The 11,202-nt window shown below is 47.2% G+C and overlaps 1 protein-coding gene across 1 annotated transcript; it reads left to right on the plus strand.

Annotated features, from left to right (window-relative positions):
* The first annotated feature begins 1,232 nt into the window (after positions 1-1,232).
* Positions 1,233-10,152, plus strand: mettl14 (methyltransferase 14, N6-adenosine-methyltransferase non-catalytic subunit). Its single transcript, XM_066718069.1, has 11 exons — positions 1,233-1,432; positions 1,997-2,085; positions 2,575-2,662; positions 2,759-2,836; positions 3,072-3,159; positions 3,272-3,362; positions 4,227-4,368; positions 4,876-4,968; positions 5,283-5,399; positions 6,610-6,820; positions 9,057-10,152. The coding sequence occupies exons 1-11, from the start codon at positions 1,367-1,369 to the stop codon at positions 9,365-9,367; spliced, it is 1,374 nt and encodes a 457-aa protein (XP_066574166.1). The 5' UTR covers positions 1,233-1,366; the 3' UTR covers positions 9,368-10,152.
* Positions 10,153-11,202: the final 1,050 nt, after the last annotated feature.

The following is an 11,202-nucleotide window of genomic DNA, read 5'->3' on the forward strand; positions in this document are numbered from 1 at the left end:
CAATGCTGGAGGCCATGCAATATAAGACGCACTGAAGCGACGTGTTAATGACACCAATGCAACTTTCTTTCTTAAAACTCTAATAAACAAATTCGCAACATAAAACAACACTCAATGAGCTGCGCTTAGCCTACATTATTATTATTATTATTATTATTATTATTATTATTATTATTATTATTATTATTATTATTATCGTGCAGTTTTAATAGTAACAGGAATGCATTCGGATGGCAGACGTTCTAATCCCGTTCTAACTCGTCGATTTGTGCAGTTATGTTAATTCAGTTTTGCATTTTTAATAGATCGTCGTTATTATTTTACAATAAACATGGTTTTCCTTTTAACAGTGTGGAGTGTGGTGCGTAGATAAGTGGGAAACGTATGACACTCCGAGGCACTGAAACAACACAATGTGACAAAAGTTCAAAGTGGTGTAGACTTTCTATAGAAACTGTATATGTATAAATCTATACACATCATCATGTCATTTGCATGCATCTTGAAGCATATACATGAACTACTACTACTACCTTTGCACTTCTGTAATTTTGAACCTATAATTGATTTATGTTTCATTTGTACTTTATTGTTGCACTCTTGTATTGCTCATGTATCCTGTAAGTCTGCCAATAAATACATGATGATGATGATGATGATGATGATGATGCAGCACACACAAATGTGGCATCGTTTCAAAATGTCGAGTGATTTTAAGAAATCTGCAAAAATAGTAATGATTCCTAGGATAACGAGAAGAACAACAAGCTTACACACCTTTTACAGGCACAACAAACAACACACAAACAAACAAACAACAGCAACACAAGCCCAGCACAGTGTGAAAAGCTCGTCCTGCTTTATTAAAGCGCATTTTCTGTGTCTGTACACTATACGTCACTGGACGAACACAATTCTAGTAGCCTGCCACGGCAATCAACAGAAAAGAAAAATCCATTACATAATCAATCAATTAAATGCAATGTTAATACAAGCTGCACATATATAAAGATCACGGTCTGTGATGGTCTTGTCCTGGTGGGTTGACGAGTTTGTCTGTGTAGATCAGTGTCATTGCAGCAGCTCGTTTCGCCGTTTCCAGCGCAGGGAGAACGCTGTAGCGCAGATTTCCGCAGTTCTGCGCATGTCTGCACGACCTCACCAATAGGATCGCTGGGATTCTGCAGACCTGCGGAAATCTGCGCAACAAGAACCCGTCCAGCGCAGCGATACGAGGATGTCGCCGGTAGTAGGAAGTGACGTCAACATCCCGCGACACGGAATAGTCCTGTGGAAGAGGGAGGATCGGACATAAACGCGCCGGTGCACGTCCACTGCACAGCTCTGCTGCAGCTCTGGGTTAAACATGAACAGCCGCCTGCAGGAGATACGGGAGAGGCAGAAGCTCCGGCGGCAGCTCCTAGCGCGGCAGGTAAACAGCGGCACCGCGACAGTGCGCCTGCGCCGGGCCCCGGACAGCCGTGCAGAGCTGAGACACCGCTGGACATGCGTGCATCTATCGGCAGCTGCGCAAACCCGGCTGGTCTTTACTTAATTGAACTAAGTGTCCTTCTTTTTAACAGCAGGGGTTTAAAGTAACTGTAGTTATTTATGTATGCAATGTTATACTTATTAAGGAACCAACTTTTTAATCCTTTACACAATTTAAAGAGTCAAGTGTAATCAATTAAGGGTTCAATTAAGTAATTGAGAGCTCGGCTGGAACAAAACCCAGCAGGCTAGGGGCTCCTCCAGGACCAGGGTGGAGAACCACTGGTGTACACAATTCTCGGTGCTTTGTAGGAAATGCATCCCATGACCACGGTGTATTGATTTTATTCATCCTCGATTGACATCGTTTGATCCAGTATTGGTGGAATTGAGCTGGCACACTGACACTGGCACGCAGAGCTGACCACGCTGGTGTCCACGCTGGTGGCCGCTCTGTCCACGCTGGTGGCCGCTCTGACCACAATGGTGTCCACTCTGTCCACAGCTGGGGGCCGAGAGCGCGGACAGCATCGGCGCCGTGCTGAACAGCAGGGATGAGCAGAAGGAGATCGAGGAGACCCGAGAGACGTGCAGGTGCGTCCCCCTCAGAGCTGTGCGTCCCGTCTGTATTGGCTCTGTTCAAGGAACCCCCTCTGGCCCTCAATAACACCATGTATTAACACACATGCAGGCCCTACAGGAAGGTTGGGCTATTCCAGGGGTGCCAGACTCCAGTCCTGGAGGGCCACTGCAGTGTCGGCTGGGTTTGGCTCCAGCCCAACTTTTGGCTCCTTAATTGGTCTAATTAATCAATTAAGTGGATTAATTGAACACTTCTCCCCAGGCTCTGAGTCATCAACAAATTGTAAGATGGGCTATAAAAGGAAAATAAGACGTGTTAGATAAGCCTGCCTGAGTAAATATCCCATCGTTTTCAACCCGCCAGCAGGTTGAGATGTATATATTAATAACTCTGGCATTGATAGCCAGAAACATTAAGGCAGCAGAAGGTGATGGATTAATAATCACAATAATATTAACACGCCTACACGCACTATCCTAATGGCAGTCTTTCACACCCAGGGCCTCCTATGACACCTCTGGGCCGGGAGTGAAACGGAAGTGCCAGACCGAGGGAGAGGAGTCGGAGCAAGATGTCGAAGAACAGAAGGTAACGCTCTGAGCTTCTCGTTCCTCTGACTGTCTGCCGCCGCTGCCGGTCTGGCCCGAGTTGCGCTTGACCCTCGTTGTCCCCCTCGCGTTTCAGGACGAGGTCGAGCCGCAGCTGCCGGAGGAGAGCGGCCCGTATGAGGAAGTGTACAAGGACTCCAGCACATTCCTGAAGGCGAGTCCCTCGATGTCCCCGTGCGGGACACGGCATTGGTGTGGGAGGGGTATGTGTGTCGTGTCCGGGGGGATAAAAGTGAAGCAAGGACTGTGTGCTGTGGGATGAAGTGACGCTCTAGTGAGTCTGAAACACGTTTACTGGCGTGTGTCGTGTTTTACGAGGAGGCGTGTGTAATGTAAAACGGGCGTTGTGTGGGAATGACACTCGCTTACCGGCCCGTTATGTCTTTCAGGGAACGCAGAGCTTAAACCCTCACAATGACTACTGCCAGCACTTCGTGGACACCGGTCACAGGCCTCAGAACTTCATCCGGGACGTGGGTGTGTACGGCGTGCGTGGGTTGTGTGTGTGTGTGTGGCATCCTTGCTGTGATCCACGGGGTATCTCGGTGTGTTTTTCCTCCCACCCTCATCACGCTGTCTGTCCTCCCAGGGCTGGCCGACAGGTTCGAGGAGTATCCCAAACTCAGGGAGCTGATCCGGCTGAAGGATGAGCTGATCTCGACGACGAACACCCCCCCCATGTGAGTCCGTTTCAGACTTCCGTGTCCTTTCTGTCGTGCGAGCGGCAATGTGTGCCAATATGTGATGGGGGAGGGGCGTCGGGTGGCATTTGCTTCGTTAGGAAACAGAATTTACGTCCTCTGTGTGTTGAAGTTTTATATTTTTGTAGTTTATTTCCAAAGTGTGTTTGTTACTTATGCCTTCAATCCCTCTAATGAAAAAAAACAGTTTTCCTGCTCAGGCATTAATGTTTCAGCTCTGCGAGTTATTTGCACCCATCAGTGTAACTCTGCTTAATGGCCAGTGTCACTTTTATACGCAATTATGAGCCCCAGTAAGCGTGAGAGATGACAGGATGATTAGTGGCCGTTTAATTGTATTACAGCTCTGGAATTCTACACGTTTCTTTGTCCGTTCTTTCCATTTGGCCTCCTTGTTGATTTATCTGAAAGAACGGCAGCAAAAAGCTTTACGCCCTTTCCTTTTGAATGACAATATCTTGGCCGACGCTCACATTTCCAATATTGCGAGTTTGCAGCTGCCGGAGCGTTGTAGGTCAGAGTCCTGCGAGGCGCTTTGAATGCCCTGCCGAGGAAACCCGATCTCCCTTAAACAACCATTTCTAACAGATACACGTACCGCCCGGCTCAGTGCGCCGCTCGCGGGGCAGAAATTAGTTTATCCCGGCTTATGTCAGCCATTCAAGCAGGATTAACTTGTTTTAAAATCGGCTGCGTGTGCCTGTCTAAAATTAGACGGGAGAATTAATGTTGACCCAGGTAGTGATCATGGAATATCCTCTTAAATCGGTCTGTGTATGTGTGTGTGTGATGTGTATATTTTATAGGCAGACATGTATCTGATTGAATTTGAATCAATCCCAGGTATCTACAAGCCGATCTGGAGAATTTTGACCTGAGGGAACTGAAGTGCAAGTTCGACGTGATTCTGATCGAGCCCCCACTGGAAGAGTATTACAGAGAGTCGGGCAGCGTGGCCAACGAGAGGTTCTGGACGTGGGACGAGGTGAGTCTCCGAGACCCGGCCACCATCTTGTGTCGGACCGAAGAGTTGGTACACAGAGACTGGCTTCGATTAAAGGACGAAACGCCTCCTGGGTTCAGTTGGCATTTCCATTGAAATTAGCGTTTTCAGAACTCGGCATCGGGAGGAAAGCCAATTAATTAATAAGATGTTGAATCGTTAAAAAGGTCTTAATGGTTACTTTCCTTTAAAGCCATTTCTAGATTCTTCACCCAAAGCCAAGAGACCGAGCATATTCGAATTTCAAGTCTTATGAAGCTCGTATCGTAATTTTTTATATTCTCACACTTGGGCTGTTTACACACGGTCCACTGAAGTCATTATTCCACCTCCTGAGCTTCAGTAGACACTGTTTAAAAAAAAAAAACCTCTTGTATAATTCGATATGGACATAAAATTGATTTGCTTGTGATCTGCTAGGGAGACGGGACTAGAATGTCAATGTTGCGATTTTAAACACTTTATTTCTCGTTTTGTCATCGTTTTTAGATTATGAAGCTGGAAATCGAAGAGATCTCCGCCCTGCGATCGTTCGTCTTCCTGTGGTGTGGCTCCGGCGAGGGCCTGGATCTGGGGAGGATGGTACTGTATCAGGGGGTCGGGTTCCTCTCTAACCGTTTTTAATTGCCCGCGTGATGCGCCGATTCGATATGAACAGGGCCGACTGAAAGACGGGTTCTAGAATGAGACGGTTTTCTCGGGTTAGTATCGGGCCAAATATTAATCGTGCCAGCTTCCTCCCTTTCAGTATTGTACTCAAGTCCGTTCAGGCCGTTTAGTCGCAATATGAACACGACGCCAAAGAATCTAATCTGGTAAAAGAGTCTTCCTCTGGTTAAAGAGTCCTGAGAACTTGTCCCTGAGTTTTTTTTCCTTTTTTCACTCTCTTTCTCTAGTGTTTGCGAAAGTGGGGTTTCCGGAGATGCGAAGACATCTGCTGGATCAAGACCAACAAGAACAACCCGGGCAAGACGAAGACCCTGGACCCCAAGGCCGTCTTCCAGAGGACGAAGGTATGGGGCGGGGCAGCTGGGAAAGGAACGGCGTGTTTGCCCCAGCGGTCGGGTCGCTCCCAGTGCCGTGGTGTTGTCAGCTCCTGGGGCCCTTTTCCCCGAGGCCTTTTATTGCCCTGTGAATGCTCTTTTCCCCCGCTTTGCTCGAGGCACATTGATATGCAGATGAGTCCCCCGCGCTGCCAGGCCCGGCTTTGTCCCTTCTCTATGGGGACGCGGCCATAGATCATAGTCGCCTTTCCTCCACAGATCCCCTCTGGAGAGAGGGAGCGTAAACAAAACCCGACCCCGAACCCCCCTGGCGTCGTCCGCTTCTGCTGTGGAGAATGGTTTCCCTGGTCGGCGCGCTGGTGGGCTTGAGGAATACAGTGGGACCGCCCAAGGGAAACGCGTCTCCGGCCCTCAGAATAACAACGTGTTCAGCTTTAATTACCTTTGCTTTATTAACTCCAGGCTCTCGGAGGGGCGGATGAATTGTAATGTTGTTGCCACGGACCCCAAATGAAAACCGCTTTCAAACTGGGATTACAGAGATCTATTAGCAGATGTGTTTATACAAGAACAAAAAGTGTCCAATGGAGAGGAGCCCATTCGCCCCATCGTGCTCGTTTGGTGTCCATTAATAACTAAGTGATCAAGGATCCTATCCAGTCTGTTTTTGAATGTTCCCAAATTGTCTCTTCAGCCACATCGCTGGGGAGTTTGTTCAGATTGTGACGCCTCTCTGTGTGAAGAAGTGTCTCCTGTTTTCTGTCTTGAATGCCTTGAAGCCCAATTTCCATTTGTGTCCCCGGGTCCGTGTGTCCCTGCTGATCTGGAAAAGCTCCTCTGGTTTGATGTGGTCGATGCCCTTCATGATTTTGAAGACTTGGATCAAGTCCCCACGTAGTCTCCTCTGTTCCAGGGTGAAAAGGTTCAGGTCCTCAGTCTCTCAGTAGGACTTTCCCTTCAGACCTGGAATAAGTCTGGTTGCTCTCCTCTGAACTGCCTCTAGAGCAGCGATATCTTTCTTGAAGTGTGGAGCCCAGAACTGTCCACAGTATCCAGATGAGGTCCATGTATGAGTGGATTATATTATTGTCTTCTAACCCGTGTTTTAAAAAGTTAATTATCCTCATGTGTGACAACCTCTTTGTTTTCTGAAAGAGATGCCCTTAACGCATGTGTATATATTGGCTGGCTGGTCCCTCACGTCTGCTCTCCCATTCAGGAGCACTGTCTGATGGGCATTAAGGGCACGGTGCGGCGCAGCACGGACGGGGACTTCATCCACGCCAACGTGGACATCGACCTGATCATCACAGAGGAGCCAGAGATCGGCAACATCGAGAAGCCCGTGGAGATCTTCCACATCATCGAGCACTTCTGCCTGGGCCGCCGCCGGATGCACCTCTTCGGCCGGGACAACACCATCAGACCGGGTGAGGCGGGGACGGCACAGGCGAGAGCCAGGCCGTGGATATCGAGGGGTAGTGAGGATTGCGGGGAACGATGGAGGCTTACTGGCAAGATTGAGGATTCGCTTGATATTTAACTAGATTGCTTGTGGTTTTGTATTTTAGCACACAGTCCTTTACGTGACATGTACTGCGGTGGATATAATCTTGTCCATTTGAAGAAGCATGATTCTAAATATAGTGTGATTGTGTTTTTAACTGGATAGTGAATGATTTGTTCTGCGAAGGAAACCAGGAACTGATGTGAGCCCCAGAGCTTTTCAAATACAGATGTGGCCGAATGTATTGGTACCCTTCCACTTTTTAAAATAACTCCCAATTTTCTGTGAATTAAGTAGAAATTTACAAAAGTGTTTGCTATCCACCATTCTTTATTTCACACTCAGTAGAACAGAAACCTTGCTGTTGATTTATGACGTAACATATTACTTTAAATAGTAAAACAAATACGGACAAAAATATTGGGACCCTTAACTTAATATTTAATTGCACAGCCTTTAAAGACAATAACTGCAATCGAGCGCCGTCTGTAGCTCTGAATGAGATTTCTACACGTCTCCACTGGTAGTTTGGCCCAGCAAAACGCTCCAGTTCTCTCAAGTTTGATGGGTGCCTTTACCAACTGTGAGTTGCAGCTCTTTCCACAGATGTTCACTGGGATTTAGATCAGGACTCATAGAAGACCACTTCAGAACGGTCCAATGTTTTCTTCACATCCATTCTTGGGTGCTTTTTGAGGTGTGTTTCGGGTCATTATCTTGCTGGAGGACCCATGACCTGCGACTGAGACGGAGCTTTCTGTCACCGCGCTGTACGTTTCGCTCCAGAATGCCTTGATAGTCTTTTGATTTCATCGTGCCCTGCACAGACAAAAACCCCAAAACATCACTGAGCCTCCACCGTGTTTCACGGTAGGGATTGTGTTCTTTTCTTTGAAAGCTTAATTTTTTTCCTGTAAACATGGAGTTGTGATTTACCAAAAAGGACATTCTCCCAGAAGGACTGTGGCTCGTCCACATGCATTTTGGCAAACTCCAGTCGGGCTTTTTGTGTTCCTCTCTTAGAGAGAGGTCTTCTACCATGGAGCCCATTTGCATTCGGACAGTGACGGATGGTGCGTCCAGGGATGTTGGCTACAGTCACATGGGCCTTAAACTTCTTAGTATTGGCAACAGTGCTCACAGGAACATCAGCTCTTTAGAGTTGGTCTTGCACGACCATGCTTGGCTATTACCTTCTTTCTAACCTCCTCAGACAGCTCTCTGGTCTTCCTTCTCTTTTCCATGTTCAGTGTGATACACAGTGACACAAAACAGAGTGAGTACTTCTCTCCATTGAAACTGGCGAATGAGTGATAATGCGATTGAAGACACCTGTGATACTAATTAAAAGAGAATGGTCTGCTAGGTCTCACTACAGTACAATAATACAATGACAATACAAGAATTCAGTTCTTTCACAGTTTTTTTGTTTTTGTTTTCTTCCACTTCAAACCACAGACCTGCATGTACGGACGACAAAAGATCTTTTAATTTCAACACTTTTCAGGGTGAATGGTGCATTATTAGAATAAAATGCAAGGGTACCAATACTTTCGGCCATGTCTGTATATCATAAAATCAGTTGGTTGGAAATGTCAAGCTTTCCAGCTTCATGGGGTTTGCTAAGTTGGTCTTCAATTAACTTTTTAAAGAAGTATCTAAAGTGATAAACGTCCTGGGGAGAAGAAAGCGCTCTCTCTCAGCTCTGTCTATGTGGTTTACGGCCCGTGGTGATGTGGAAACACGTCGTCACAGGGCTTGTGTTTGCTTTGCTTCGACGATGTCTCTGAAGGTGATGGGTTTATGAGTGACCGTGGGCTCTCAGTGAGCGGACGCTATAAAACCTTTATTGAAGCAGCCGCTGTTCGGGTTGAACCCTGTGAGAAGGACCCTAAGCGGTTTAAGGGACGATTGTGTCTGGAATTGTCTCCGTCTCTGTCTCGCTCTGCGTGTGTCTCTCTCGCTGTCTGTCTGTCTCTGTGTGTCTCTGTCTCTCTCTGTCTTGCTCTCTCTATGTGTGTGTGTGTGTGTGTGTGTGTGTGTGTGTGTGTGTGTGTGTGTGTGTGTGTGTGTGTGTGTGTGTGTGTGTGTGTGTGTGTCTCTTCTCCCTCTCTGTGTGTCGCTCTCTGCTCTGACTCCCTCCCGTGTTTGCCCAACAGGCTGGCTGACTGTCGGGCCCACGCTGACCAACAGCAACTTCAACGCCGAGGCCTATGTGTCCAACTTCACGGTGCCCAGTGCCCACCTGACCGGCTGCTCCGAGGAGATCGAGCGGCTGCGGCCCAAGTCGCCGCCCCCCAAGGTCAAGTCCGAGCGGGGCGGGGGCGCGCCGAGGGGCGGCCGGGGCGGGGGGCCGTCGGCCGGGCGGGGAGACCGTGGCCGGGAGCGGAACCGGCCCAACTTCAGGGGAGACCGGGGTGGGTTCAGGGGCCGGGGCGGGCTGCACAGGGGCGGGTTCCCACCACGGTAAGGCCGTCCAGGGGCCGAGGCTCATGTCGGACCGGATGTTTGGGGACAATGCTCCTCTGCTGATGTGGGTTTACATGATTTTCCAGGTCTTTATCAATCAATCATTTAAAGGGGTGGCCTGTCAAATGTGCTGGCAAATCCTCCCCTTTAAATGTATTTACAAAGAGTAAGAAAACAAACGACTCGTTTTATTTGCCAAACAAAATGGAAAACGGACTCGAAACGGACTGAAGAGCCCAACCTTTTTAATTTACTTGTCTTTTTTTATTGTTCATTTATTTTTATGATACATTCCAGGGATGGGAAGGTTGTATTTTATGATTTTCTCTAGGAAGGAAGGAGTAGGATTGAGTGATTCATACTTCCTTAGCTGCAGACATTTAGCAGCAGAAGAAAATGTGTTTTACATCAGGTTCCACCACTTCTCCACATGTCCATCGAAAGACACCTTTTTTTAAATTTGTACCGGTGAAGGACTCGACGGAAAGCGAGAGACTTCTTCCTTGTGACGACTGTAATGCTTTCTACGTCATTTCCCTTCATTTCTCTATCTTCCCAGACTTCTTGAACCCTCAGGTATTTAATCTCATCTGTGATATTGGATGGATGTTATGAATGAGTAACGTTGAACAGCAGTGTCCACAGAGCTTGTGTGTTACATGTAGTTTATCGCTGCCCAATATTTCTGTCCGATTTCCTCTCGAATGCCCTGCTGTGGAGAGTTTCCTGGGTGGACGTGTTCAGGGAAAAGCGCCCTGCATAAATAAAGACAACCTTCTATCAAAACATCCTGCTTCTGTGTTATTTTTTTAACAAATGGTTATTTTACTGTTTTACTCAGTCCTGCCATGTCAAAGAGCTTGTCCGTCCGATGGACACGAACTCCATCAAACCAATGCATGTGCAACGACCTGAGCAACTGAAACAGTCCCATTCCACCCCAGTCCCCTCTCCCCTCACACTGCAGGCAACAGTGATTCAGTCCCGTGTAAAAGGACGATCTTTAACCTTGTTGAGCTTCTCTGAGATCAGATCCTGCAGCTTTTTGTGTGTGTATATGTGTGTGTGTGTATATATATATATATATATATATATATATATATATATATACAAAATTAATTCACAGATCTTGGCCAGTGTGGTCTAGCAGCGATGTCGTGGTGTGAAGTCACAGTCCCACGTCCTGAGCTGGGTCTCCAGCGCTTCGCTGGTCCTCGCAGGTCCTCGCAGGCCGAGGGGGACATCTAGTGGCAGCTCAGCCTCAACAGCCATGAACCACATCTTCAACAACACTCGATCTCGATCCCATTCCCTTCGCTCCCCATATTACAGCCCCCATAATAAAGGCAATAGGAATTAATCCATTGTGTGTATCAGACAGATCTGCTTGTGCAACGGGGAAAGTGATGGTTTATATAACAGAGGGCAATGTAAAACTACATTCTTAGAAGTGGAGAGAGATGTGTGCTTGTATAAACAAGAATAGGGATTGTGTTGAAGTGGCAGATGTGTTGGAGGGACACGACTCTGCAACTGGACAGCTGGTGTAATTTAAAGATTTTTATTTAAAAAAAAGTCTGTACAGCGCCGGTGTTCTGACAAACTGAGCTGTTTCTCAGAATGAGCTGCCTAGCGAAAGTACGCGTGCGCAGTGAACATGCCCATATATGTGTTGGTAATAATTATGTACATTTAAAATGATTTTGCCCGTGTTATTTCATAGTGACCAGTTTGCTATTTATGCATACAGTGAGGGGAAAAAAGTATTTGATCCCCTGCTGATTTTGTACGTTTGCCCTCTGACAAAGAAATGATCAGTCTATAATTTTAATGGTA

Source organism: Amia ocellicauda, chromosome 12, assembly GCF_036373705.1.
Source record: "Amia ocellicauda isolate fAmiCal2 chromosome 12, fAmiCal2.hap1, whole genome shotgun sequence".
Taxonomy (NCBI): domain Eukaryota; kingdom Metazoa; phylum Chordata; class Actinopteri; order Amiiformes; family Amiidae; genus Amia; species Amia ocellicauda.

Coding starts and splice junctions, on each gene's coding strand:
- mettl14 (XM_066718069.1), top strand. CDS start 1,367: ATGAACAGCCGCCTGCAGGAGATACGGGAGAGGCAGAAGCTCCGGCGG. Junction 2,663..2,758: donor AAGATGTCGAAGAACAGAAG/GTAACGCTCTGA, acceptor CTCGCGTTTCAG/GACGAGGTCGAGCCGCAGCT. Junction 2,837..3,071: donor ACTCCAGCACATTCCTGAAG/GCGAGTCCCTCG, acceptor TATGTCTTTCAG/GGAACGCAGAGCTTAAACCC.